General features: G+C 36.9%; 3 protein-coding genes across 7 annotated transcripts in view; 1 reads left to right on the forward strand and 2 right to left on the reverse strand.

The window, feature by feature from the left end:
- The window catches only part of CRIPT (CXXC repeat containing interactor of PDZ3 domain), a 7,453-nt gene extending 6,362 nt beyond the window's left edge, over positions 1–1,091 (reverse strand). For both annotated transcript variants that reach the window (XM_089923213.1, XM_022573925.3), the window contains exon 1: positions 1,005–1,091. In XM_089923213.1, the coding sequence (XP_089779339.1) occupies positions 1,005–1,020 (16 nt within the window). In that variant the 5' untranslated portion in view covers positions 1,021–1,091. The remainder of the gene's footprint in view (positions 1–1,004) is intronic.
- The window catches only part of RHOQ (ras homolog family member Q), a 59,201-nt gene continuing 33,343 nt past the window's right edge, over positions 1,001–26,858 (reverse strand). For both annotated transcript variants that reach the window (XM_022573822.3, XM_089923208.1), the window contains one exon: positions 1,001–25,001. In XM_022573822.3, coding sequence (XP_022429530.2) covers positions 24,846–25,001 — 156 coding nt within the window. In that variant the 3' untranslated portion in view covers positions 1,001–24,845. The remainder of the gene's footprint in view (positions 25,002–26,858) is intronic.
- Positions 1,142–24,635, forward strand: PIGF (phosphatidylinositol glycan anchor biosynthesis class F). Of its 3 annotated transcripts, none has more exons than XM_089923209.1 (7): positions 1,142–1,357; positions 3,231–3,479; positions 4,654–4,745; positions 5,986–6,102; positions 8,874–8,982; positions 10,500–10,682; positions 24,325–24,429. In XM_089923209.1, the coding sequence occupies exons 2-6, from the start codon at positions 3,252–3,254 to the stop codon at positions 10,680–10,682; spliced, it is 729 nt and encodes a 242-aa protein (XP_089779335.1). In that variant the 5' UTR covers positions 1,142–1,357; positions 3,231–3,251; the 3' UTR covers positions 24,325–24,429. The 3 variants fall into 3 exon arrangements, 2 of the variants coding, with proteins under 2 accessions (XP_089779335.1, XP_089779336.1); XR_016395454.1 differs by lacking the exon at positions 10,500–10,682 and adding an exon at positions 11,942–12,120 and having other exon boundaries at positions 1,144–1,357; positions 24,325–24,422; XM_089923210.1 differs by lacking the exon at positions 10,500–10,682 and having other exon boundaries at positions 1,149–1,357; positions 24,325–24,635.

A 26,858-nucleotide genomic window follows, 5' to 3' on the forward strand; every position in this document is an offset into this window, starting at 1 on the left:
AAACTGTGATTCAAACTCAAGGGCATCTATGTTCAAAGTTTTATATACTATAGGGATATAAACAAAGTGGATCACATTAATTAGACAATTATCAGGATAAGAGGACTTGAAACTGTCACAGAAGAGTCAGACATATCTAGCTGTAGGAAAAAGGGATTTGGGGATATGACAGCTCTTTTAAAACACATAACCAGTTTGTGAGATCAAAATATCATAAGATATTTTCTAAATATCAAGGGTTGGCATTAGAATCACTGGATGGCAACTATAGGGAGGAAAGACTTTTCTAAAAGCCAGTGAAATCTACACAGACTGCTTTGAAGGTGGTGAGATTCTCCTACCCCTGTGCCTCAATCCTCTATGCATTCATGCAAAGAGCATTTAAACCATTGGATGGGATATTGACTTAGGTTTGTTAGATAACATACAGGACACCCAGTTAGATTTAAATTTCATATAAACAATGAATACTTTTTTTTTTTTTTTTAGTAAAGAATGTCCTAAAAGTGCGTGCTTTGGGACAAAGCACTTACTGTAGTGAGGAGCAGCAAACAGAGCCAAGTCTCAAACATTGCATAGGACATACTTACACTAAAAATTATTTGTTGTTTTCCTGAAATTCAAATTTAACTGGGCGTCCGGTACTTTTATTTACTAAATCCATCAACTCCAGATGCTGTGGAAGTGACTTTTAAGATCCATTCCAACCCGGCGGGTCTGTGAAGGGAGGAAGCCCGTCAAGAAGCAGTTGATGGGAAGCAACGGGGTTGATGGGAAGCAACGGAAATAAACAGAGGTGCAAAACTGAGACCACTCTGAATGCAAATACAGGACGATACGGTCGTTGGGGAGGGCAGGAATGGTCAAAGGGCAGTATAGGAGGACAGAGACTAGAATCAAGGACCTGTGGCCGAAGGAAAAACAAGGAAAGCGCAAAGTTCCCGGGGAACTCCAGTTAGGTTCTCCCAGCCTCCTTCTCCCGCAGAAGAGTCTCCTTAACTCACATTTTTCGCACACCATCCTTCCGCGACGATTCCCTCAGCCGCAGGACGAGCGGCAGCTAGAAGAAGTTAACAATACAGCCAGGGAAGCACTCCCCTTCCGGGTTACGAAAATACACTTCCGGCCCTTCCGCCCTCCGCCCCGCCTATCCAACACCTGGAAAGCCGCGGGAGGAATAAACGCGAGTGGGGAGGCGGGGCTGCCTTCTTGGCCCGCCTCTCCACTTCTGCGATTGGCTGTGAGGCCTTGGGCCTCCTCCCCACAGGCCTGCGCCTGCGCGAGGCACAGGGTCCGAGTTACACCTGATGGTGGGAGGTAGAAACTCTCCGTTCTCTTCCGCGGGCGGGAGAGTTAGGTAAGCCCAGCCGGAGGCTCGGGGTGCGCGAGCCTCCCGGCGCTGCAAGCCACTTCCGCCAGCTGCCCAACTGGCCGGGAATATCTGCCCCCGGCCGGTCCGTGCCTGCCGGCCCGCGCCTGCCGGTCCCTCCAGCGCCGCCCTTCCTGCGTGACCCAGGGGCTGCGCTGATGGACTGGCCTCTTTCGGATCCGACATTCTGTGTCTGTCCCTTCTTTTCTCTCGGTCTCCACGCTTGTGCTCTTTGATTATGCTTCTCAATTCGTCCCTCGTTGCCTACACTCCCGTCGGCTGAGGCTTGGGCAGAGTTCGGAGCGACCCAGTTTGGGATGGAACTGCAGGTTAAGGTCCCTCGATTCCCGCGAAGGCTCCTCTAGGAGCCGCTCAGAAGAGCCTTCTCTCCCGCTGCAAGGCTTGAGGACTCGGGCCAGGTCAGACCGTGGAGGCCGGGGCCCTGGCCACCCGAGGAAGCACCTGACGAGAGTCCTCCTGGGCTCGCCAGGGCCCAACACAGGGCTGGTTTCTCAGGAGGGGCAACACTGGACCAACTTTTCATTCGTTCGTTCATTCATTCAGTCATTCAGCAAGCATCCGACTTTGGGTACCATTCACTGTCTTAGGTCCAGATCTGCTTCAGTCAGTTGCGATTCTGAGGGTGGCCCAGAAAAATATCTGAAGGTTTGTCTATTGAGAGACTATATTCTGGATTCCCTTCCGAGCCCCTCAGCTGAGGCTAGGACCTGTGAGAAACATTTCCTTTCTTTCTTGCTATGCATTCTTTTCTCGACCCCCTAGTGCGTATCTTTGTATCAAAGAGGCTAGGTTTTGAAATGGCTTTAGCACTTGGGAGCTTGGGACCTTGGAGTGTTTCCTAATCTGTTTTACCCTGTTTCCTTATCCGTAAAGTGTTTGCCTTGTAAAAATACAGTGTGAATTAAACGAGAGTGTTATTATAAGGCGTGGATTCGCCCCTTTGCCCCAGTGGGCGCTCTGTGTGTGTCTATAAAATATACACATATATATATATATATTTTTTCCTGGAATATTAACCACAGTGTAACATGTGGACTACTACTTTAATAAAGTCCTTACTTAACATTAGTCAATACTATGTATAAGCTATCTGTTAGGTAATTTGTAAATACATACATATATAAAATAACGTGTTTTATATATATATATATATAGAGAGAGAGAGAGAGAGAGAGAGAGTGAGAGAGTGAGAGAGAACGTAAATATTTTTCCACCTTCCATTCATGCTCTGCTTTTGGTTGGAATCTGGCATGTGTAACTGACATTGTCATTTTGGTATTTTTGCAGTACTGGGACTCCTTAGTTTAGCATAATGTTCTTTGAAGCTTCTTGGTAACACTGGCCACCATTCCAGTGTGTACCTGGTGTTACTTGGCATTTGTTGGAAAATGTGAACTACTGTGATGTTAGACAAGGGTCGATAATGATAAAAATGCCAACAGTTCAGCCAAATTGTATTATGGGGTTTCTAGAAAGCATAGCTTATATTTCCAACAGGGCAAATCATTAACACATGCTGTTTGTTTTCACCTCTGATTTTGGCAAAAAGAAAAAAACCGAATTGCTTAATTAGTCCTTGCACATGACAGTTTTACAGAAACTAGACACAAATATTTAAGAAATTAGTAAATTTGTCCTTTTTCAGGCTCTGTGAGCTGTTTATACTATATTAGTCTATTAGTTTTTACATATATGCATCTTCCTATATTCTGACACTGTGACATTATTGCCCATAGAAAATTGACTTTGGCTCATGGCTTGTTTTTAGACGTTGGAGCATTTAGGACAATGGAAAAAGTCATTATTGCCTATGCTCTTTTCTTAATTTGTTTTTCATTAGATAGCCACTCAAGAAAACACCATGAAAGATACTGACATCAAGAGACTACTATATGTCCATCTATTATGCATATTTTCAATTATCCTAAGCATCTTCATTCCATCATTCTTCTTGGAGAACTTCTCAGTACTGGAAACACACTTGACATGGTTGTGCATCTGTTCTGTTTCTGTAACTGCCATCAATTTAGTATTGTATTTAGTAGTGAAACCAAATGCATCTTCTAAAAGAAGTTCATTATCATACAAGGTAAGACTTATTTCTTGACAACTGATTTTTAGATGTAGGTAATGTTTTTATTACTGGATGAATAAAGTATTAGTCAAGTACTTATTGGGTTATTTACAGTGAATAAAGAAGCTGATTTTTTTTTTTTCTAGTCAGTAGCCTATTGCTTGCTGGAAGACTGTCTACAATGTTTGATAGATTCTTGCCATGTATTAATTGGATATCATAGCATTGTGAACCTATATAGTCATGTTTCATGTCATCATTGAAGATAAATATATCTTCAGTGTAGCAATATATATAAATATAGCAATCACACCTTTAAATCTTATTTTATAAGACATTTCAGTTTATTTTCATTCATCTTTTTCATTTCTGAAAGACAATGGGTTTTTCATAAATTACAAAATAAGCTCTTGTTTCAAGCTTGGCCTTCCTTGACTAAATAGCAGTTGAAGTTTTCAGACATTGGAATCTATTTTCTGGAATATTCACTACAGTGTAACACTTGACTATTATTTAAATTAATAAAGTCCTCACTTAACATTATTCAGTACTATGTGTATGTTCTTTATTAGGTAATTTAAAACACATTTACTGCCCTATGATTTAAAACACTCATTGTGTGTTTTATTATTAGATCTTCTTGAGCTCGAACTCAAGTAGGTCCCACACACTGATTTGCAGACATGCAGGTCTTTTTTTATGTGGATCATATAGTAACATGAATATGATTTGGGGAATTACTTAATATTGTGCTTTTTTTTGGTCCAGTTTTCCTAGGAATTTTGTTTTAAAATGAAAAAATATTATTATAATCATTATTTTCTATAAATATTTTGTGTATCATCACACAAGAAGGACTGTGTTTGTGTTTTTTTGTATCCTAGCACACTTATTGGTAAATATTTCATAAATACTGATTAACAACATAGTTCAATACTTAGCATAGAAACAAAAACATTTTCTGATTCTGCTGTTGGTTAGGTGAGTGGAACATGGGGATCGATTTTTGTCTTGTGGCTTTTTTACAGTGCTGTGCAAAGAACATGTGATCTGACTTCAGGAGCAGATCCAAAGAATATTCAGCTGTATCACACGTTATAGGGCTAAGTTGTATTTGTAGATAAAATCAAATCATTTGCTGTCCTTTAGTCATTCTCTTGATTCTTTAAGTTATTCATTTCTTTTTTAGGTAACCAGATTTTTGAAATGCTGTATCTACTTTCTTATGTCTTGTTTCGCCTTTCATGTAATTTTTGTTCTATATGGAGCACCACTAATAGAGTAAGTCTGAAATTTTTTACCTTAAGCCAACTATATTTTAAAACAGTCATTTATTAAACCAAGTGCTAATTCTATTGGTGATTAGAGAAAAAACATGATGTGTTTAATCAGTGGATCACGGAAGGATACTGACATCATTGCCCTTGGTAGTGTTATTTTTTTAAAAGACAATGGAATAACTTAATTCATTAAATGCTCCTATTACGTAGCCTTTTGTCATGCAATTGATTAAAGGGGGAGGTAGATGAGAAACTGTCATATACCAATAGGTGTGTGGCCCTTAGAACCTCTAAGGAAACTGACTATAATGATACATATAAATTAGTTATAAATAGTAAATGTGATTCTGAAGTGCTTGAAGAGTTTGTTTTCTTAAGAAAAGTCAATAGATTCTTGTATTTAATTACGTAGAAGCTAATGTTTATAGTTTAAAGGTAAAATTTAACTCAACACCTTTTCAAAACTGAACAGTTTTGAATTAGTGAAAGCCAAATTCATTAATATGTCTTATATAATGTTCCATTATAGTTTGGGAAAGTTCAGTTTAGCAGTGATAAATGATCATGTTGAAATGAGTGATGCAATACATACACACACACACACGCACACACACACAGCTATATGTATAGTTTTACATATATATATATATATATACCTGGTTATATATACACATACTAGATTAACAGGTAATTATATTCTAGAGTGGGGAGGACAAGACCTTTGTAATGGGAAATGATAAGTTCTCTGTAATCCATTTTAGAGTAGAATGAATGTCTGGAGCAGTGGTTCTCCAATTGTGGTTCTAAAACCAACAACATCAGCATTTTATCGAAATGCAAATTCTCAGGCCTTAGTCAGAAACAAATTTACCTAGTTCTCCAAGTGGCTCCGATATAAGCTAAATTTGAACAACGAATTGCAGAGAAAGTTCCAGAGACTATTGAGGAAAAAATTAATGATCTAGAAATGGGTTTTCTTGCAATGGTCAGTCTCAGTATCGTATGGCATTTAACACTTCTGAACTCTATCATCAAAGACAAATATTTGCTAGATTGTTTTTTATAGCTTGCATTTTGGTAGTAACATTTTTTATAGTCATGGTTTTGGTAAGACTCATGTTAGCTTTCTAAGTGTAAGAAAATAGTTTTATACTAAATCTATTTAAGTAAAAAAGATTGTGCGTGTGTGTATATGCACCTTTAACACTTAAGAAAAAATTAATACAGTGTTTTTTTTCTAGGTTGGCGTTGGAAACATTTTTACTCGCAGTTACTTTGTCCACTTTTACTACTGTACCTTGTTTATGTTTGTTAGGACCAAACTTCAAAGCATGGCTAAGAGTTTTCAGTAGAAATGGGTAAGTTTGAATTTTATATTCTAGTGATGTTTGAAATTTTTAAAAAAATTAATGAGGTACTTTTCTATTCATGGCAGCTTGCTGATTGTTCCTTGCGTGTTTCTCAGCACTGTATGGTTCTCAGTGATGCTGTAAGGGCCCACTGCAGCTGGGGACTGGGGCCAGGGAAGGGTGGCATGCACTTGAGGGAGACCCAAGCAGGCAGAATTATGGGCCTCTCCCTCCATGTTAGCAAGATCAGTTCTGCTTTTTTTTTTTTTTTTGTATGGTAGAATTCCACTTAGTTTTTGCTTGATAAAAGGTTTCTGTTACCAAAAGAAAACTCTGAAAACCCCTCCTTGGGGATAATTTATCACTGTGATAAAATTGCTACAGATCAAATTGCTTCCATACATCTTATAATGTAGAATTGGGGTTCACCATATAAAAATGTTTATTGGAACAGCTATAGTTTCTTGTTCAGCCTCTTTTGTGGTGAGACCTCTGAGTGCAGGTTTCACAGGATTTTTTTTCTTTTTCTGCGGTACGCGGGCCTCTCACTGCTGTGGCCTCTCCCGTTGCGGAGCACAGGCTCCGGACACGCAGGCTCAGCGGCCATGGCTCACGGGCCTAGCCACTCCGCGGCAAGTGGGATCCTCCCGGACCGGGGCACGAACTCGTGTCCCCTGCATTGGCAGGCGGACTCTCAACCACTGCGCCACCAGGGAAGCCCTTTACAGGATTTTATTCCCTTAGTATGTATTTTCAGCATCGTTAAGTTAAAATTTTCGCTTCTTGAAAGGCAGTGAAATCATTTGTATCAGAAATGGTTGAGTTATAACTAAGAAAACTAGAAAGTTATTTGGTGCCCATGGTTTTGTCTTGTTTATCACCCAGCAGCAAAAACTTCTTGAGCCCTTAACTCTGTGCTCTATGTTATGCAAACTCTGTGTGGAGTCTGTGGTATTAGCTGTGCTTCTCTCCATGAGGATCTTGGACATTCAAGGGGCAAGGATGAGATGAACAAAAACATAAGACGAAGTTTGTGTAACTCAAACAATGAAGTTTTAGGAACTCAGTAGGGTAGGAGACCACTGAAGAATGAGCTGGATGGGGGGATGATCTATGAAGGACTTGGATCAGGAGTAAGAGATTTGCTAAGACTAAGTGGGAAGGGGAGATACCCCACGCTATGGGATGAATAAAACTATAGAAACTGAAATGAACATGGTATTTTTGTGTGATTTGGAAGAGAACAGCCCAAGTGGAGCAGAGGATGCTTGCTGAGTAGCTAGGCTCCATAAATTACTGACTTTTTCCTTTTGAAATGTTTGTTTGTTCCCCTTCAGAACCATCTTCTAGTGTTCATAAAGTCTCAAGAAAACAAGTGTCACACTGAACACTTTTTCCCACATTGTTACCATAGTATCCCAAATGGCATTAATTTCTTTTAGTATTTTAGTTTGACATTTTTAAACAGTGAAAATCAGTTGAAACCTTATTGGTTTGGATTGGTGATTTATCCAGCTTTGAATTCTGTTTCTGATAATAGCATTAATGGTGTACTTGGGGGAGATACCGTCATTTGATTCTATAGTCAGTTCTGCTATAAGATGGCATATGCATTCCTAAAAATCCTTGCATTATGCAAAACTGGGCAAATAAGAAACACAGAACTTATGGGAAAAATGGGATGGGGCATAACACTCAAAAACTTCGTCAGTAACACATTAAAAAATGTAGGAACTTAATAAAAATGGCAGGACAGTTTAATACATGTTAAATGGTTAAGAATTGCATAAATATTTTAATAAATATGGCACTTTTCCTTGGACAAAACCTGAAACTTGCTTTTGGAAGTAGATGTGGGAAGGGTTGCCTCTTGTAAGTTATTATGAAGGAGGGTTGTTGGAAAGCTAAGACAGATGTGGAAGGTGTGGCTCATATATGTGAGGGGAACTGAGATAGCTGGGAGATGGGTTTTTAAACGGTATTGAGATATAATTCAAACACCATGTATGCCACCTATATAAAGTGTGCAATTCAATAGTTTTTATTATATTCACAGATATGTACAACAATCATTACAGTCAGTTTTAGAATATTTTCATCACCTCAAAAAGAAACTCCATGTCCTTTACCTGCCACTTCCTTGTTCCCCCTCCTCTAGCCCTAAGCAACCACTAATCTATTTACTGTCTGTAGATTTGCATATTTTGGACATTTCATAAAAATGGAATCATATATGTGATCTTTTGTGATTGCTTCCTTTGGACAATAGAATACTAGTAAAACTGTTAACAAGGGAAAACACACAGCAAAACTGGATTTATAAAATGGTGCATTTGAGTTTTGTTTTGAAGGATATATACATATATGTGTGTATATATGCAGATGTGCATATATCATTCTAAACAAAATTGTGTGTTTATTTGTGTATGTATAAAATATTTCTGGAAGGATATGTAATAAGCTGGTGATAGCAGTTGTTTCCGGGAAAAGGAATCAGAGTTGATGATAAGGGTGAGAGGAGGACTTAGCTTTCATTGCAGACACTCTTTTGTATTGTTTGATTTTCACTATGTGCATATATTACCTTTCCAGCTGAAAAACACTTATATCTTCTTACCAATTGATTGTTAATGATTCATGGCAAATATTTGTGTCAATTTGCGATGCTTATTTTAAATGAACAACATATATATATGTATAGTGTTAATTTATGCTGTTTGTTTGATTCCCCAGCAGCTAAGATATATACCACCAATAATTTATATATTTGTGTTTTATAGGGTTACATCCATTTGGGAGAATAGTCTCCAGATCACTACAGTTTCTAGTTTTCTAGGAACATGGCTTGGAGCCTTTCCTATTCCACTCGATTGGGGAAGACCATGGCAGGTTGGTTTCAACTCTTTAAAGCAACAAAGTAGATGATTGTACAGTGATGGTAAAACTGATGAAGCTAACGAGTATGTATATTTAAATTGTTTTATCGTTCAGTTAAGTAGGGATGCCAATTCCCTCTGTTACTGTAATCTGGGTGATTTATTAGGGCCTGTCTCAGTGCCACAGGCATCCAGATCAGCCTGTTTCTATCTTCTAACACTATTTTTTTCTACATGTATAGGTGAATAAACAAGCTTGGTTTGAGAATATGTATAGGAGCTTAAGAGCCTAGAAGTTTCAGGAATTCCCTATTTTTAACTTTGATATACATTGCCTTTGTAGTCTTAGATTCGTATTTTCTTAGATTGATTGATAGCCAAATTGAATGTTGATTTTGAGATTTTTTTTTTCTTAAAGCATATAGCAAAGTAGGTTTTGAAATAGGGGCTTGTGATATTAGAGGAAGCTCATAAACATCAGGTTTTTTGTTTTCCATGACAATAGGATATAGCTAATAAGCTAGGGGAAACACTATAAGTGTTCTTTTTATCACCATTTTACAGATGAGGAAACATACCTAGAGGACATGTAATATTCCAAGGTCACTGAGCTAGTGATGGTTACATCTTTGTTGTAATTTTTAATCGCTTCATAGTAAACCTTTATATAGTTATTCCAAAATTTATTTAAAAAATTCACTATTGATCATTTAGTACTATTTTTACTATTATAAACAGTGCTATGATAAACATCTTTGAATCTATATCTTAATGGATTTTTCCAAATATTAAGATGATTTCTCCCAAATCAATTGTGGTATTAAAAAATAAATATACTTTCTTTTTCCAACATGAAGAGAATTTTCCTCTGATCACAAAGAGAGTATATATTTATTTAGAAAATTTAAGCTATACTAATAATTATAAAAAGTAAGTAAAAATTATCAAATAGCCAGCCACCCAGAGACAACTCCCATTTGTGTTTCGGTGGTAATCTTTGCAGCTCTCTCTTCATGTGTGTAACTATTCATAATACACATTTTATTTATTTATTTATTTATTTATTTATTTGTGGTACGCGGGCCTCTCACTGTTGTGGCCTCTCCCGTTGCGGAGCGCAGGCTCCGGACGCGCAGGCTCAGCGGCCATGGCTCACGGGCCCAGCCACTCCGCGGCATGTGGGATCTTCCCAGACCGGGGCATGAACCCGTGTCCCCTGCATCGGCAGGCAGACTCTCAACCACTGCGCCACCAGGGAAGCCCACACATATTATTTTTAATCTTTTTTTTCCCTTCAACAGCATATTATGGAGCTCATTCCATGTCAGTGAAAATTTGCATTATAATACTCCATTATTTGGGTAAAATCATATACCAATTTCTTATGAATGGACATTTAGATTATTTATAGTTTTCACTATTACTAATTTATTACGAATTATTGTGATTATCATAAAACATATATCTTTGCAGATTTGTCTAGGTTTTTTAAAAAATTAATTAATTAATTAATTAATTTGGTTGCACCAGGTCTTAGTTGCGGCTCACCAGCTCCTTAGTTGTGGCATGCAAACTCTTAGTTGCGGCATGCATGTGAGACCTAATTCCCTGACCAGGGATGGAACCCAGGCCCCCTGCATTGGGAGTGTGGAGTCTTATCTGCTGCGCCACCAGGGAAGTCCCTCCAGTTTTCTCTTTAGTGTAAATTCCTAGGTAATAAGTGGCTGGGTTAAATCTCTGCTATGTATGTCACTTTCCAAAGGCCCTTGAGGGATCTGAATTATATGTCTTGCACTTAACTGCCTACTTTTTAAGTCCATTCTTTGTGCTTTCTATTAGATGTTGTGTCTCCTAGACAAATGTGTTGTTCTTTTACATTCAGTAAGTTTGGTAGGTTTGCCCTTCTCTACTATATGTTATGGAAATCCCTGGAGGTTTGGGGTGTGTGGTGTCACTGATACCCTTTCCAAGGTTATAATATTAATAAAGGTTTCCTTTATATTTTCTTGGTCGTCTCAGTGACCACTGGGAAATGGGGATTCATTTGTACTCAAGTTACAATCTTATGGAACTTAATTTCATTCAATAGTGTCAGTGATTTCTAAATTGGAGGACAATCAAAATCATTGAAAAGTATACACAGGAAATTGTATTTTAATTCCTTACTTTCAGATGTATGCAATTAAATCTAAATACAAAGTATCGATATATAAAGCACCGTTGGCCCTCAGCTTATGAGTTGGTAAGGTACAATGTAATTAACATGTTAGTTTGCGTATAGGTGGAATATTTTAGAGTGTAAAAGTTTGATATGTTACACTTGTATAAATCTTCTCTTTATAAGACTATGCAGAAATAGATGTTGAATTATGGGGAGTAGATGCCCTCTGTACAATCTGGGTTTAGGTTTCCGTAGAAAATATATTTTTTGATTATTTACAATTCAGTTATCTATTTTCGATTGTTTGGGCTTTTACCTACTGACTCTCATTTTTCTACCTCAGTTCTTGTTTACAATAAGAGGTGAGCCGGATCCAAATTAATGGTATCAGACTTTTAAAATTAGTATAAAGTTTCTATTTGAATTATTGACTTTAAAAAAGGTTTTCTAACTAGCTAATTTAATATGTAACAAATGTTGGTCTTCATTAAGAATGTTTCATTTGACTGGAATATTACTGGTTGTTTAATCATCTTTACTGTTGAGTTGTTTTTAAAGTATTCCAAGTTAATGACCCACTTATTCACTATCATCTTTTAAAATTATGATAGATACTGTTGGTGAAATAATAGAATTGATGTATAATTAATCATCTTTTATTCATATAATAATCACCTGCCCCTTTCCCTTTTAGCAGTGATTTACTGATAAACTAGAGAAATGCTGAGGCATCTTTTTTGTTCACTTTTTATTTTCATTGAACAAGTTTTTTGTTCTGTTTTGGTTTTTTTCTTCATAAACCTCACTACAGAATAAGTACTCCGTGTGGCTCATGGTGCTGACAGAATCTGCCAGAGAAACAATAAACCAAATGAAAGATCATGGCGTCACCTCAGAATGGAGATTCTTCTAGAGTAAAAATTCACGAGAAGATAACTACTATATATACTTCATTATCTAAACTGTAATATTATAGTATTAGGAAGAGAGGTTAGTTCTCTATTCCTTATAGCCCAGTAAAGATTTGATATGCTTGTGGTAAAGCAAGCTTTTCTGGATTGGGATCTGGTTTTACTGATGTTTCAGTCAGAGAAACAAGGGTATCTGGTTAAGCAATTATACTTTCTTTAAAAACACATACCATCCACCTCACAAAAACTTTTGCATGTTTAGTTCCATTTTTTCTACTTTGAATTCAAATCTGACTTCGTATAAAATTTCCGGAGGCCAAACATAAGATTATAATGATGTGAGTTCTGTACTGAGCAATTTCAAGAATATTTATATTTTTTAAATTGTTTCATCATTAAATGACTAGAAAGGCCCATTGCAAATATATAACATCAATGAAAAATGTTTTTCACTTACTAATAGGAATTTTAAATAATTTTAAGTAATGACAAATGACAAAAGATACCAGGCATCTTTATAGCTGGAGGAAGCCTTCCCTTTCTAGGAGGCAGCAAGAGAATTTGGTGAAAGAGAATGTGGTCGGTGGCTGCCCACTATGTTGTTGGTAATCTTTATTGTTTTCTTTAAAAATAATTGAAAGTCATCTTGCTTCTCTTCCTTGCCTTAATTATTACATTATAAACATTTGAATTGCCCATAACTCAGACAGCCTTCTTCAGCCCCAGAGAAAGCTTCTAGTTATAGTTACTGACAAAATGAATATTTTGACCATGGAAGATCTTTGTACATTATAATTTGATGCATTATCTGCTGTAAAAATAGCTAATCAGTAAATATTTGTTGAGTTCTTACTGTGTACAAAATACATATTCTGTGTAAGTTACAACAGATACTTAAATATTACCAGGACTGGAATTTAATTGTTTGGTAATGATAATTTAGATTCATATTGTGATTTAGATTCAGATTTAATATGCTCTAAATATTTTGCAGAATAGATGGTTATGAGCTTTTCATCTGGAAAATGTCTTAATTATCAAAAGTCGGCTAGTATTTCATGTTATTAAAAAAATTAACGGGAGGTTGGGAATTGTTGTTGGTTATTCTGAGCAAAGGAAATTTACCATGAAGTTTTTAAAACCACATGTTTTATTAATAGGTAGACAGATAACAGGATGATTAAGAGCTCTGGCATCAGATTATTGAGTTCAAATCCTGGCTCTGCCACTTGCTAGTGAGGATTAAATAATATAATCCTTCTAAAGTACTTAGTTCAGAACCTGACACATAGTTACTGCTTAATTACTGTTATAGGCATTTATGACCTATAAAAGGAGTAGGTTAATGACTATTTTTTTTAGCATTACCAAAAAACCCTGCAAATTCCATTATTTGAGTTCTCCAAGTGTTAGAGCATGTTAACTGTCTCAGTTTATTGTATTCATGCTGCCTGATAATCCTTAAATTGGTAGGGTGGATTGTTAAATCATCTTTTTTTCCCCTGGTATTTAGGTATTTAGGGTATTTGGATTTCATGTAACTTTCAATTCTGTCTGACATTTCGGATGGCAATAGAAAGAAAACGTCGTATCTGTCTATGTACCAGGCATGGGCTTGGCACTGTCACACAGGCAACTTAATCCTGGTAACCCTAGTGCAAGGTAGGGTTCAGTCCCACTTCTACACAAAAGAAAGCAAAGTGTGAGGAGAGGGGTACACATCTTGTTCAACATTTCTTGGCTGATTAGAGGAAGACTCAGGATCCAGTGCCCCAAGACACCATGATTCTCTTTATCCTTGGAGACTCTGAAACATAGCTTTTCTTTTTAAAAAATGGCCATAGCTTAGATTTGGGGGGGAAAGGTTGAGTAGTTATTATATTGTGTTTCTTTCTTCACTTGAGAATTTCATTTAAGTGCCATGACCACTCTGGTAGTGTTTGTATTTTAGACCATAAAATTTAATGTATTTGTAGGAGAGTATTTGAAGCTAAGATGTGAAGCTTTTGTACCTAGAAAACCAACAAATATCTTTAAACTCTGGACTTCCATGCTACTGTCTCCAAAATGGAATTGACCCAGAGAATCAAATCTCTTCTGAGCATATTTATTTCTTATAAAGTTAAAAAGCAAAATGGATTGAGATTGTCTTTAAAACAATTTTAAGTTGTTTAAAAATATTTGTACTTGTTCCCATCAGATACCAGATAAATGAGGCATTATTATATTTAAAAACTTTTTTGTTTTCTCTGGTTTTATCAGGTTAAAAAATTAATATCTGTGAAACATATATATTCATTTTTAAAAGTCACAGATGCCACAGATAATACTTTCATAAATTGAAGCTGGAGATCATAAGGATAATTAAATGAATCACTGCAAATAATGACAGTGAGGGATAAAGCTAAGATTATGGATTTAATTATTGAAGGGTGCATATTTTTAGGTTAATTGGTGTTTCTGTTGCTAAAGGTGTTATACAGTATTTTAGACAGACCAAAATAAAATATTAATGTATATGAAATATGAGTTACATATTTCGAGCATGGAAAAAAAACTATAATGTGTAACTGATAGAAAATGGTTTTGGATTTAAAAGGTGGGTTCACTGTTGGGCAGTGAGGTTGAAAATGATCTGCTAGCAGAACTTTCATGTGAGGGAGAAGAGTGCTGGCTAAGGTAACTCATTTGCATGGTCCTGCCAAGGACCATTTATCGTCACTTTGGCAAGAAGTTCCAGCCTGGAGACTGCGGACCTCTCCACAAATAGCTCTTCCTAAATCTGTGTTCTTAGTCACAGGAGAGTGGTATGGTATACATGGCACACGGAAGAGTTACAACTAGAGAGATGTATCCAGATGAGTAGATTCATCTGTACATGTATTCCTACATCAGACAATAGCATTTGCTTTAAGGACATCTGGAAAAACACATCACTTAAAACCAAATTCAGAGGAAAATATAAATAATCATTTAAAACCAGTAGAATTTTTGAAAGTAGGTTTTTAAAAATGAATTCTATCAGTCATGCAAATGTAAATTTGTGGTAAACATGATAAACAAAACATACTAAAAAGTAGTTTGAAATTTAGAACTGCCTGGGCTTTATCTCCCTTTTTTATCTGAAAGAGCCAGTAATCCTAATGGTTATGAGTTGTTCTAAGTGTTTCTAGGTTTTTTTATCTGCAGATAGGTCAGTTTTCCCATGATATCTATCATAGTACATACCTCTCCAAAAATTATATTGAAACATTTTTTAAAGTTTGTGTTATTAAAATTTATCTTAAAAATTAAATAATCTTAGTTTGCCCCTTAACTGCTTGGTTTATAGTAGGGGCTGTCAATAAATAGTTTTGAATATACAGAGCCATTCAAATGGAGACTCTTAAAAATGATAGAAATGCCTACCAGTGGTTGGTTTAAAATCAGTTTCTGTACTTATACTTCTTAAAAGTTATGAAAAACGACAGCTAGGAGCAAGAATCACCCATCTATTTCAGTGGTAAGGCTACATATGGTTAATATAATGCCATATGCTATATAGCTCTTGAGAGTTTTCTCTTGTAAGCTTTATGCTCCCCAGACATTTCATGGGAAGAAAAGCAAGTACTAAAGATGCTTATATTACAAGGGCAAGGGAATAGTTCCTACAGCACAACATAACATTGCTCATAAACTATTAATATTTTATTTGTTCTAAACTGCAGGGTCTAATTATCACCTATTAGAATACCTAAGAAGTACTTCCATTAGTGATCATGTAAGTTTAATTTTTTCAAGTTAAAATATGTAATATACAGAATGATACTGATGCATGGTACTTTACAGCTTTCATGACAGATTTTTAAGTATTACTTCATTTAATACAAGAGCCCCATGTTTTAAGTACAAGAGGTATTATTATCCCTGTTTTGCAGTTGGGAAACTGAGGCTCAGGTGTTAAGTGACCTGGCAAAGGTCATATGGCCAGTAAGTGGCTGACCTGGCCCTGCATCTCAGATCATTCTCACTCCAATGTCGCATGCCATTTCCTAGAAAAGCAAAGTAAAGCTCCCAAGTAAAATATAAAGTATTTTTAAAAGCAGCCTAATGTTTTTATATAATTAGCTTTTTAAACTTTTTGTTGAATATTTTAAACTAATTTCAAAAAAAGTCACCATTATCCAATCCCAAATACCTGATGAAACCTGCAGCAGCTTATAAACTGCCATAGTCAGTGATATACCAAACTAGCTGTTTTATGGAGTAAAAATGTAATCTATTTGCACTTGTTATATTGTGCATATTATAATTAAAATGTATTTAAACTGTTTACTCTCAATTCACACAAAGGCCATCTACGTCATTGAAATTGATCCTTAAAATTCTGAAACCAAAAAGTGAAAGGTCATTGTATTTCTTTGACCGACTAGAACAGTTAATAAAAATACTTATTAGGGTAGAGTGATGAAGAGTACAGGGATTCTTTTTTTTATTATTGGAGTATAGTTGATTCACAATGTTGTGTTAGTTTCTGGTGTACAGCAAAGTGATTCAGTTATATATATGTATCATATTCTTTTCCATTATGGTTTATTACAGGATATTGAATATAGTTCCAAGTGTAGGGATTCTTAACCAGGAGTCTATATATGGGCTTCAAGTTTGTGAACCCTTGAAATTATATGGATGTGTGTATATACACATCCAACTACCATCTAATGGAATTCATGCTTCCTTCTCGTCAAACATGATCCATATATATGTAGATGTAATTTTTTAAAAATACTTTTAAAGTACTTAAAATTTGGGCAGGATTTTAAAAATAGCTTTAGAGATGGTATATTTGAGGAATGATGGTATTCTAGATTGTAATGACAACTTATTTCATATGTGCCTATTAAAAATATGAACTAAAAGATTATTATCAATTATAACTCACATTAATTGGTCACTTGTACTATGTGCCAGATACTGTTATAGGTATGGTTATAAGTATCACACATCACATTGTCTCATTTGATCGTTACAATAACCCTATGAGGTGAGTTTTACAGTGATCCTTATTTTGTAGATGAGAAACCAAGGCACAGAAAGGTTAGGTGACTTGCCCAGGGTCACATTTTGGTAAACTTTTTTTTTTTTTAACATTTTTATTGGAGTATAATTGCTTTACAATGGTGTGTTAATTTCTGCTGTATAACAAAATGAATCAGCTATATGTATACATATATCCCCATATCCCCTCCTTCTTGCGTCTTCTTCCCACCTTCCCTATCCCACCCTTCTACGTGGTCACAAAGCACCGAGCTGATCTCCCTGTGTGATGCGGCTGCTTCCCACTAGCTATTTTACATTTGGTAGTGTATATATGTCAATGCTCTCACTTCATCCCAGCTTTTACCCTTCCCCCTCCGTGTCCTTAAGTCCATTCTCTACGTCTGCATCTTTATTCCTGTCCTGCCCCTAGGTTCATCAGAACCATTTTTTTTTTTTTAGATTGCATACATATGTGTTAGCATACGGTATTTGTTTTTCTCTTTCTGACTTACTTCACTCTGTATGACAGACTCTAGGTCCATCTACCTCACTACAAATAACTCAATTTTGTTTCTTTTTTTATGGCTGAGTAATATTCCATTGTATAAATGTGCCACATCTTCTTTATCCATTCATCTGTCAATGGACACTTAGGTTGCTTCCATGTCCTGGCTGTTGTAAATAGTGCTGCAATGAACATTGTGGTACATGACTCTTTTTGGGTTTGTTTTTTTTTTTAAACAATTCTAACCATTTACTGCTTAAACAGGAAAAGTTTTTTGTTGTTGTTTTTTGTTTTTTGCAGTACGTGGGCCTCTCACTGCTGTGGCCTCTCCCGTTGTGGAGCACAGGCTCCGGACGCGCCAGGCTCAGTGGCCATGGCTCACGGGCCTAGCCGCTCTGCGGCATTTGGGATCTTCCCAGACCGGGGCACGAACCCCGTGTCCCCTGCATCGGCAAGCGGACTCTCAACCACTGCGCCACCATGGAAGCCCCCAGGAAAAGTTTTTTAAATAGAAGAACACCAAAAATGTATCTGTTAAAAGAGTGTCATTGTCTCATACAGTCCCACCCTCTTGAAATTGCAACACAACCTCTAGATTTCACAAAAAGAGAAATCCAAAATGTGGTATCTTCATAAAGAAATGGCACACAGATCTGTATGTTTAACCCAGTGCCTTCAGTAATTTCTTTGTCTGGGTCAGTATTGGTTTCTGCAGAATTGGAATGCTGTCTGGAATAATGACTGTGGGTCATCTCTCCATTTATAAGTTCAATCATATGATACACTTGCTTTTCGAATAACTAGCAAAGAAGAAATTAACAATGAAATCCAGTATTTGCTGGATCTGAGGGCATGACTCACTGGGTTTTCTCAGGGTATATGCCCAGTAGTGGGATTGCTGGGTCATATGGTAGTTCTATTTTCAACCCATAGTGGCTGTATCAATTTACATTCCCACCAATACTGCAAGAGGGTTCTCTCTTCTCCACACCCTCTCCAGCATTTATTGTTTGTACATCTTTTGATGATGGCCATTCTGACTGGTGTGAGGTGATACCTCATTGTAGTTTTGATTTGCATTTCTCTAATGATTAGTGATGTTGAGCATCCTTTCATATGTTTGTTTGCAATCTGTGTATCTTCTTGGGAGAAATGTCTGTTTAGGTCTTCTGCCCATTTTTGGATTGGGTAGTTTGTTTTATTGATATTGAGCTGCACGAGCTGCATGTATATTTTGGAGATTAATCCTTTGTCCGTTGCTTCGTTTGCAAATATTTTCTCCCATTCTGAGGGTTGGCTTTTCATCTCGTTTATGGTTTCCTTTGCTGTGCAAAAGCTTTTAAGTTTCATTAGGTCTCATTTATTTTTGTTTTTATTTCCATTTTTCTAGGAGGTGGGTCAAAAAGGATCTTGCCATGATTTATGTCATAGAGCGTTCTGCCTATGTTTCCCTCTAAGAGTTTTATAGTGTCTGGCCTTACATTTAGGTCTTTAATCCATTTTGAGTTTATTCTTGTATATGGTGTTAGGGAGTGTTCTAATTTCATTCTTTTACATGTAGCTGTCCAGTTTTCCCAGCACCACTTATTGCAGAGACTGTCTTTTCTCCACTGTATATTCTTGCCTCCTTTATCAAAGATAAGGTGACCATATGTGCGTGGGTTTATCTCTGGGCTTTCTTCCTGTTCCATTGATCTAAACTTTTTTTTTTAATTGAAGTAAAGTTGATTTACAATGTTGTGTTAGTTTCAGGTGTTCAGCAAAGTGATTCAGAATATATATATATATATACATATATATATATTTTCTCTTTTAGATTCTTTTCCATTATAGGTTATTTTAAGATACTAAATATAGTTCCCTGTGCTATACAGTAGATCCCTGTTGTCTGTTTTATATATGGTAGTGTGTATATGTTAATCCCAAACTCCTAATTTATCCCTTTCCCCCTTTCCCCTTTGGTAACCGTAAGTTTGTTTTCTATGTCTGTGAGACCATTTCTGTTTTGTAAATAAGTTCCTTTGCGTCATGTCGTATCCTAGGTTCCATCCAGATTAATTTCCCAGGGTCAGATATTTAACAAGTGGCAGAGCTGAGACTCAAATCCAGTCTAATACAAAAATGAGAGTTTTTTCTTTTTTTAAAATTTATTTTTGGCTGCATTGGGTCTTTGTTGCCACTCCGGGGCTTTCTCTAGTTGAGGTGAGTGGGGGCTACTCTTCGTTGTGATGCGCAGGCTTCTCATTGTGGTGGCTTCTCTTGTTGCAGAGCACAGGCTTTAGGGCACACGGGCTTCAGTAGTTGTGGCACACAGGCTCAGTAGTTGTGGCTCACGGGCTCTAGAGCACAGGCTCAGTAGCTGGGGCACATGGGCTTAGTTGCTCTGCGGCATGTGGGATCTTCCCAGACCAGGGCTCGAACCCTTGTCTCCTGCATTGGCAGGCGGATTCTTAACCCCTGAGCCACCAGGGAAGTCCCCAAAATCAGTGTTGTTAATCACTAATCTGTACTACTTACAACATGCTCTGAAATACATCAAACTCTTTATATTGGTACATTTTCCTTTCCTAAAAAGTAAGCAGAGTTTTATAGTAATGCCTGATCAGAAGAAACCAGTGTGGTTTTCAGGTAGAAATAAGCTTATATAATTTTGAAATGTCTTTCAACCAGCAATAATATTGATTTTTTAACAGAAAAAAAGTTATATCTGTATTATTTAAGATGTTTTTTAAAGCTTATTAGGGTGAAATTGTTTTATTTCTAAGAGAAAAATAACTTATTGGTAGTACATGTACCAAGACCCTATGTATCAGGCCTTTGTTAATGCTGATTATTTTAAGAGAACACTGACCTTTTTTTAAGTGCTGACACATATAAGGAATCATTCGATTTAGAAAAAGGATAATAGTAGTACTCTAAGCAAGATGCTTTCTTCACATGATGCAGCTACTCATTTTTTTAGTTTTCCTTTTTGACAGTAACTGTAATAATTTTACCCAGTTGCATTATCTTTTGTTACGCAAGAGGAATTTTTTCTTTTGTTTAGTGATTTAAAAAAAATTTAAATTTATAAAGAACTGGATAAAAAGAAGATGGTCGTTTGGTGGTAATCACTTGTGACTTCCTTTACATGAATGTCTTTGAGTTTTCTCTTTTCCTTAAACAAAACAAGATATATATAGAGAGCCATATATATATGGCTCTCTATATAGAGCCATCTCAGATTATCATAATTTGGAGAAATGTTTATAGCAACGCAGTTGAATTGTCTCTTCAATAGATGATACGGTGTGTTTTTTTAATTCTATTTGTGGCATGAGGAACGTTAAATAGAAACATCTCCGTATGTGAGACAGTAGTTTTAAATGGAAAACTTCAAGATCTAATTATGAAAATATGTGATTATGCTACGATTGTTTGACAAGTCAAAATGAATTGTTGCCATAGGATAGTTTTAATTTTTTTAAAGCAATATTAAGGTTAGCAGGAAATTGCTTGAGGAAAGGTTGTTCGTTGGCAACCTTCCCCAACTCCCTTCAACAGCTCCTTTTGCCATTCCCTATTAAGGAAAGTTGCCCTTATATAAAGAGAAATTCTCTTTTAAAAAATGACTATGTTACAGTTAAGGACTACTTATTTCAGAAAAAATCAAGCAGGAAAGCCTGGTCCATTACTAGCAAACAGTCTCCAAAGCCAGTCCAACATTTTAATTTGCTGATGGCATGGATTCCTTGACATGTTGAATAGCAGGTGTTCCAAGCCTTAACCCCTCTTAAGGCAAAACTTTCTAACTAATATTTACTTCATTTTTGGCATTCCACTGGAGGTGAAGTATAGCAGCTGTTTAAAGAATGTGTGTGTAAATGTGTATATATGTGTTTGGAAACAAAGAGCCACACTGAAATTACAAAGTGATTAAAATAGAATTTAGAAACCCAAGTTGGAATTTGGCTGAATTCACGAGGGATTACGATTCTCCCTGCACTTTGACAGTGCACTCTTTACCAAGGTGCGGATGCTCACAGTTGGCCACTGATGCATAGATCCACCACGTGGGAAACAGAGGAAAGAGTATTATCCCAAATGTTTACATAGTGTTAAATAAAAACTACTAAGGTAAGAAGGTCAGTGCTTTACGTAGATAGTAAACTATGCATATTATTTTATTTGTAACCCCATGTGTTAAGATGGGACACTATTAAAGCAACAATCACTTAAAAAGCAACAACCAACAAACCAGTATTTAATTTGGTACTTAAAATTAATAATTAAAACCAAATGGAAGCAATGCCTAAAGTAACTAAGATAATTCACAGTAAAAACCATTAGTGCAGGCTCTACTTACTGTAAATGTGATAATTCAACATAGGCTAACCTAAAATGTACCTTTAGAGATTGAATAAGGATATAAGCAAAATATTAAATAAGATTTCAGGAAGCCCCTAAAATTATTTTTAAGAACTTCAGAACTGATTATGTGCAAAAAAATATTAACTATAAGTTTAAGTTCATTCATACATGACCTTATTTGAAGCAGTGTATTTTCAGTCACTAGCAAAATTCATGTCAGTAAGATATTTTTGAAGTATTTTATTTTCCAGAGAATTCACTACTTTGAACTAGTTGTTCCAGTGATTAGCCTGAATTTCAGTGGAAACCTAACTCTTAACTGAAAACATGCTTCTGAAAATAAGGCAACTTTTCTACAATCTGTTTATGAACAGAAAAAAAAAATCTTTGGTTTTAGTTAAATTAGCAGGAAGGATTTTGCAAAAAAGAAATACTAAAGAACCAAAGCAACGAAAAGGCTCTTAATAAGCAATGGGAAACTCCAAACCCCATCAAGGTCAATAGAGTACCTAAGGCACCTCAGGTTCAGATGATACAATCATCTTTGCTTAGAGCTCTAATCATCTATATACAGGATTTCTACCATCCTAAGAACATGAAGCCGAAAAGGTAATGTCCAACAATGATTACTGTAAGAAAGAAGAAAATCCTAAGAGTTGATAAATGGGAGAGATTAGAGATCATCTCCTCTACCTCCCAGATGAGGAAAATGAGGCCCAGTCAAGAAACAGAGGTGACACCAGAGTCCTAGTCCATTTCTCTTAGGGCAGGACAAATTCTAGATTTTAACTTTATTGGCTAGGAAACCAAGTGTGAAGAGTTTCAGAGATGTGAATTTGAGGAAGAAAAAAAAAAAATTCCCATCAAATCCCCAAAGGCAAGTTGGAAATAAATGTATAATACTTTACTGTCTTAATTCCTTTATACCATGTGTTGGACAACTTAGCTCATATACTAATTGAGTTATACAGTTCTTTTCAATTCTATCTAAAAATAGCAGACCAAAATTAAATGAGAAAGTTACATCAGATTCCATTTGAGCATACATAAGGCCATGGTACTTAATGCGAACCACCACTTCTTGGGAGAAAGAAGACATCCACTGTCCAGTTCAGGAGAGAAAGCTCCTGACCAGTTATCCAGTAGACTCTCCGCACGTCAATGGGGAAGATGATGCTTATATTTTTTAAAAAATCTCTACAAAGCTCACACAAAAGACAGTACATCCTAGATTTGTGACTGCTATGAGCATTTAAGGCTGTCATTTTCAAGTATCAAAGTTTAGTGTTCCATTACCCAATCTGTGCAATAGACATAGCTATAAGCTCACGTCATGGAAATTAACAGAAGCTCACCAAAGACATAAAGAAATCATAATTTAGGCAACAGCATTTTTAAATGTAGGAAAGGCTGGGAAAAATTTTATGGATTAGGTTATGCTTCTCTGAACTGCATTAGTTTGTTCACACTGACTGAAACTTTGTCTAACGCTATTGTCTGTTGCATGGCATCTGGAATAAGGTAGATCAACAGCAGACCAAACGAGAAAGCTTAATTAGGTAACAGAACTAGTCATTAAGATGGTTCACCTCTACCACAGTTATACAGTCTGTTGCCCTAGAGAAAGATTAGAAATGGCTCCAGTATACCAAATAAGCTTCATAGATAAACATGAGAAAATTTTTTTAAAGCAGGACCTTTCAAAACCTAGGGACTACCATGCACTGCTCGAGGATGAAATAAGTCAACATTATTTACTTCTGGCTTGACGTAATATTGTGAAATGTAATATGGCTGGAGAAAATGGGTATTTGGAAGCCAGTATGTCATTTAACTTATACTCTAGGTGTGTACATAAGCTGTGGTTCTGTAACTTCTACTGTGGTTCCAATATCTATATCTGAAAGGTGAAATCAGTTTTATTATGAAAGCAGTTGCTTTGTTATAAACTCCATGTAACATGCTTGAATTCTAGGTCTTTTCAACACAATTTAAAGTTTCTTGTGGTTTGGTCAGCATACACCCTTTTCGTTTCATTTGATATACAAGCCAATGTGGAAATTAGAAAAACAAAACTACCAACTAGTTCAGAGAGCTAAATTGAGTCCAGGATTATGGCAAAGTCTGACCCAAAGTTTTAATTTGTAATTTCAGCATGTAACTCATGCAGTTTGGGGAGCATCAAACTAAATCTACAATTGCCAGAAACCTTTGTTACAGTTGAATGCACATTAACTAAAATGTGTACATTTTTAGTGTTCATGATAAATGCAGATATGACCTTATTACACTTTTGGCATTCTTTGAGAAAGCACATTAAGCTTTAATATAGAAATATTTAGGTTACACTTGTGCTCAAGTAATAATAAAACATTTTGTTCTTTTCGACCTCATACATTCTCTCCTCAGGAATGGCCCATCTCCTGCACGCTTGGAGCGACCTTTGGCTACGTGGCTGGCCTTGTTACTTCACCACTCTGGATATACTGGAATAGAAAGAAACTTACATACAAGAACAATTAATTGGAGCAAAGGGAGAAGATATTTCTTTGTGCAGATTCCATAAAGACTGTGCAGACACGTATATGGTCTAAGCCAGGCAGTTCCACTTAACAGCACTGTTTTTTATGTAGTTACAACATGATGTGATTGTAGCTTTTTAAACTATGAAACCCCTGAGAGATTGTACCTTCTAGTTGAAATAAAGTATTTATAATAGATTGTGGCTTCAGATGCTGTTTGTTGCTTCTTGGACCTTTAAGAAACATTCTTAATCAACTTTATAGAATTCTGAGGACAGGGTTTTTTTTTTTTTTTTCCTTTCAAGTTTTAAACTGCTTCATTACTTTTAAGAGGTCTGGGTATAGCTTTAGCATTTCATATGCTTTCTGAGAGAAATGGACAGTTTACTTGGCCACTGAAGACGTTTCTCACGTAATTAAACAACAGTTTATACATCTTGATCCTATTCTTTTTTTTACTGTGTGTTTCTTTGGAGTTAAAATGGCTATGATAGCCTCATCAAAAACAGTCTTCAATCCCTTCTGGGTTAAAGCTGAACATTCTACATAGCAGCACGCACCTATCTGGGAGGGAGAAAAAAAAATCACAAATATATACAGTCTTTTTTACAACAACTGATACCACACAAATACACTATTATAAGGAAAATCATAAAATGCAAAAAGAATGAAATCATCCATATTTATGATACCCGGAGATAGCTAACTGTTAAAATACTAGTGTATATTCTTCCAGAGTTTCTCTATGGAAAATTCTTTCATTCATCAAATATTTACTGGGTACCCTACTATATGCCAGGCTCTGTTTTTAGGTGCTGGGGATCATGTCAATGAACTGAGCAAAACAGCAAAGTCTCTGCTGTGTGATGCTTACGTTTGCTTAAGTTCTACTGAGGGAGGAACTCACAGAGGAATATAGAGCAGATGGTGGCACATGCTACAGGTTAAAAAAAAAAAAAGCAGAGTGAGGGAGGGAAAGGGTGCAGAGGACAGTGGTGGTGGTCAGAGAAAGCTGCTCACCAAGGTAAAGTCTGAGCACTGAGGGATACCTAGGGAAAGAGTTTCCAGGCAGACAGAGCCACAGATGTAAAGACCCTGATGCAGCAGCATGCACGGAGCATTCAGGGGGTGGGAAAGAAGCCAGAGTGGCAGGAGAGGGTGAGCAGGGGTAATGGCAAGAGAGGCAGTCAGTGAGGCAGCCTCGAGGTAGCAACCTCAAGTAAGGACTTTGGCTTCTACTGTGAGAGGGGACCGACCCATCCATCCATCCATCCATTCGTTCGTTCATTGAAAACTTACAGAGCACTCTCATTTGCCAAATGTGAGAATAGAGCAAGGAACAAAATTAAGTCCCTAAGCTATTCTCATGAAGCTTATATTTTAGAGGGAGAAGACCGTGGACTAATAAATATAGAGGTAGAATATGTGGTCTGGAGAAAAATGGGGGAGGAGATAGGAAGTGGGGAGAGGTCAGGCAAGGCCTCACTGACAGAGTGATATCTGAGTGAAAGAATGAACAATGTCCACATCAGGAAGACTATCCCAGGCAGAGGGGGCAGTGAAAGGACAAAGGCTCTGAGGCAGAAGATTGGGGAAACCGCACAGAGGCCGAGTGCCTGGAGCAAAGTGAGTGAGGCAGAGAGGTAGCGGGGCCTGTACGCCAGGGTGAGGGCTTGGGCCTTTCTTTATTCGGAAGATAATAAAGCCACTGGAAGATTCTGAACAGAGCAGGGAGCTGATGGAGCTTCTATTTTTAAAGTCTCACTCTGGCTGCTGTGTTGAGAACAGGTTAACGGACACAGACAGAAGCAGAAAGGTGAGTGAGAGGCTGTTCCGGTAATCCAGGCCAGAGAGGGAGGGGGCCTGAACCAGGTTGCCAGAGGAGGGGACAGAGAGGAGCGTTTGGATTCTGGGTATATTCTGAACGCAGAAAAATATATTTTGCTGGAGGGTTCACTGAATGGTATGAGAGAAAGAGCAAGGTCAAGTGTGACTTCAAGGTTTTTGACCCGAGTAACTGAGAAGACTAAGCCTATAGGATAAAATTGGGAATTCTGTTTTGGACATGTTAGTTCTGAGATGCTTACCACCCGGATGGACTTGGTGCATGACCAGTTAGATAACCAAGTCTAGAGTTTAGGGAAGAGGTCCAGGCTGCAGATAGAAATTTGGGAATCTCAGTAGCAGACTGTTAAAACCACAAGACGGATAGAAGCTTACCAAGCTTAAAGGCTGAGTGTGGATATAGAAGGAAAGACAACCAAGAAGCTGAGTGCAGATCCCTGGACCCTCAACATTCAGAGACGGGGAGATGGAAGAGAGGCCCACGAGCGGGAGAAAGCCCAAGAGAGGGCGTTCAAGGAAGCCAAGTGAATGTGTTTCAAGAAGGGACCAACTGTGCCAAATGCTGCTGACAGGTCT

This window comes from Delphinapterus leucas, chromosome 13 (assembly GCF_059928025.1).
Source record: "Delphinapterus leucas isolate spDelLeu-1000000601 "Yukka" chromosome 13, BTC_Dleu_Yukka2, whole genome shotgun sequence".
NCBI classification, from domain to species: domain Eukaryota; kingdom Metazoa; phylum Chordata; class Mammalia; order Artiodactyla; family Monodontidae; genus Delphinapterus; species Delphinapterus leucas.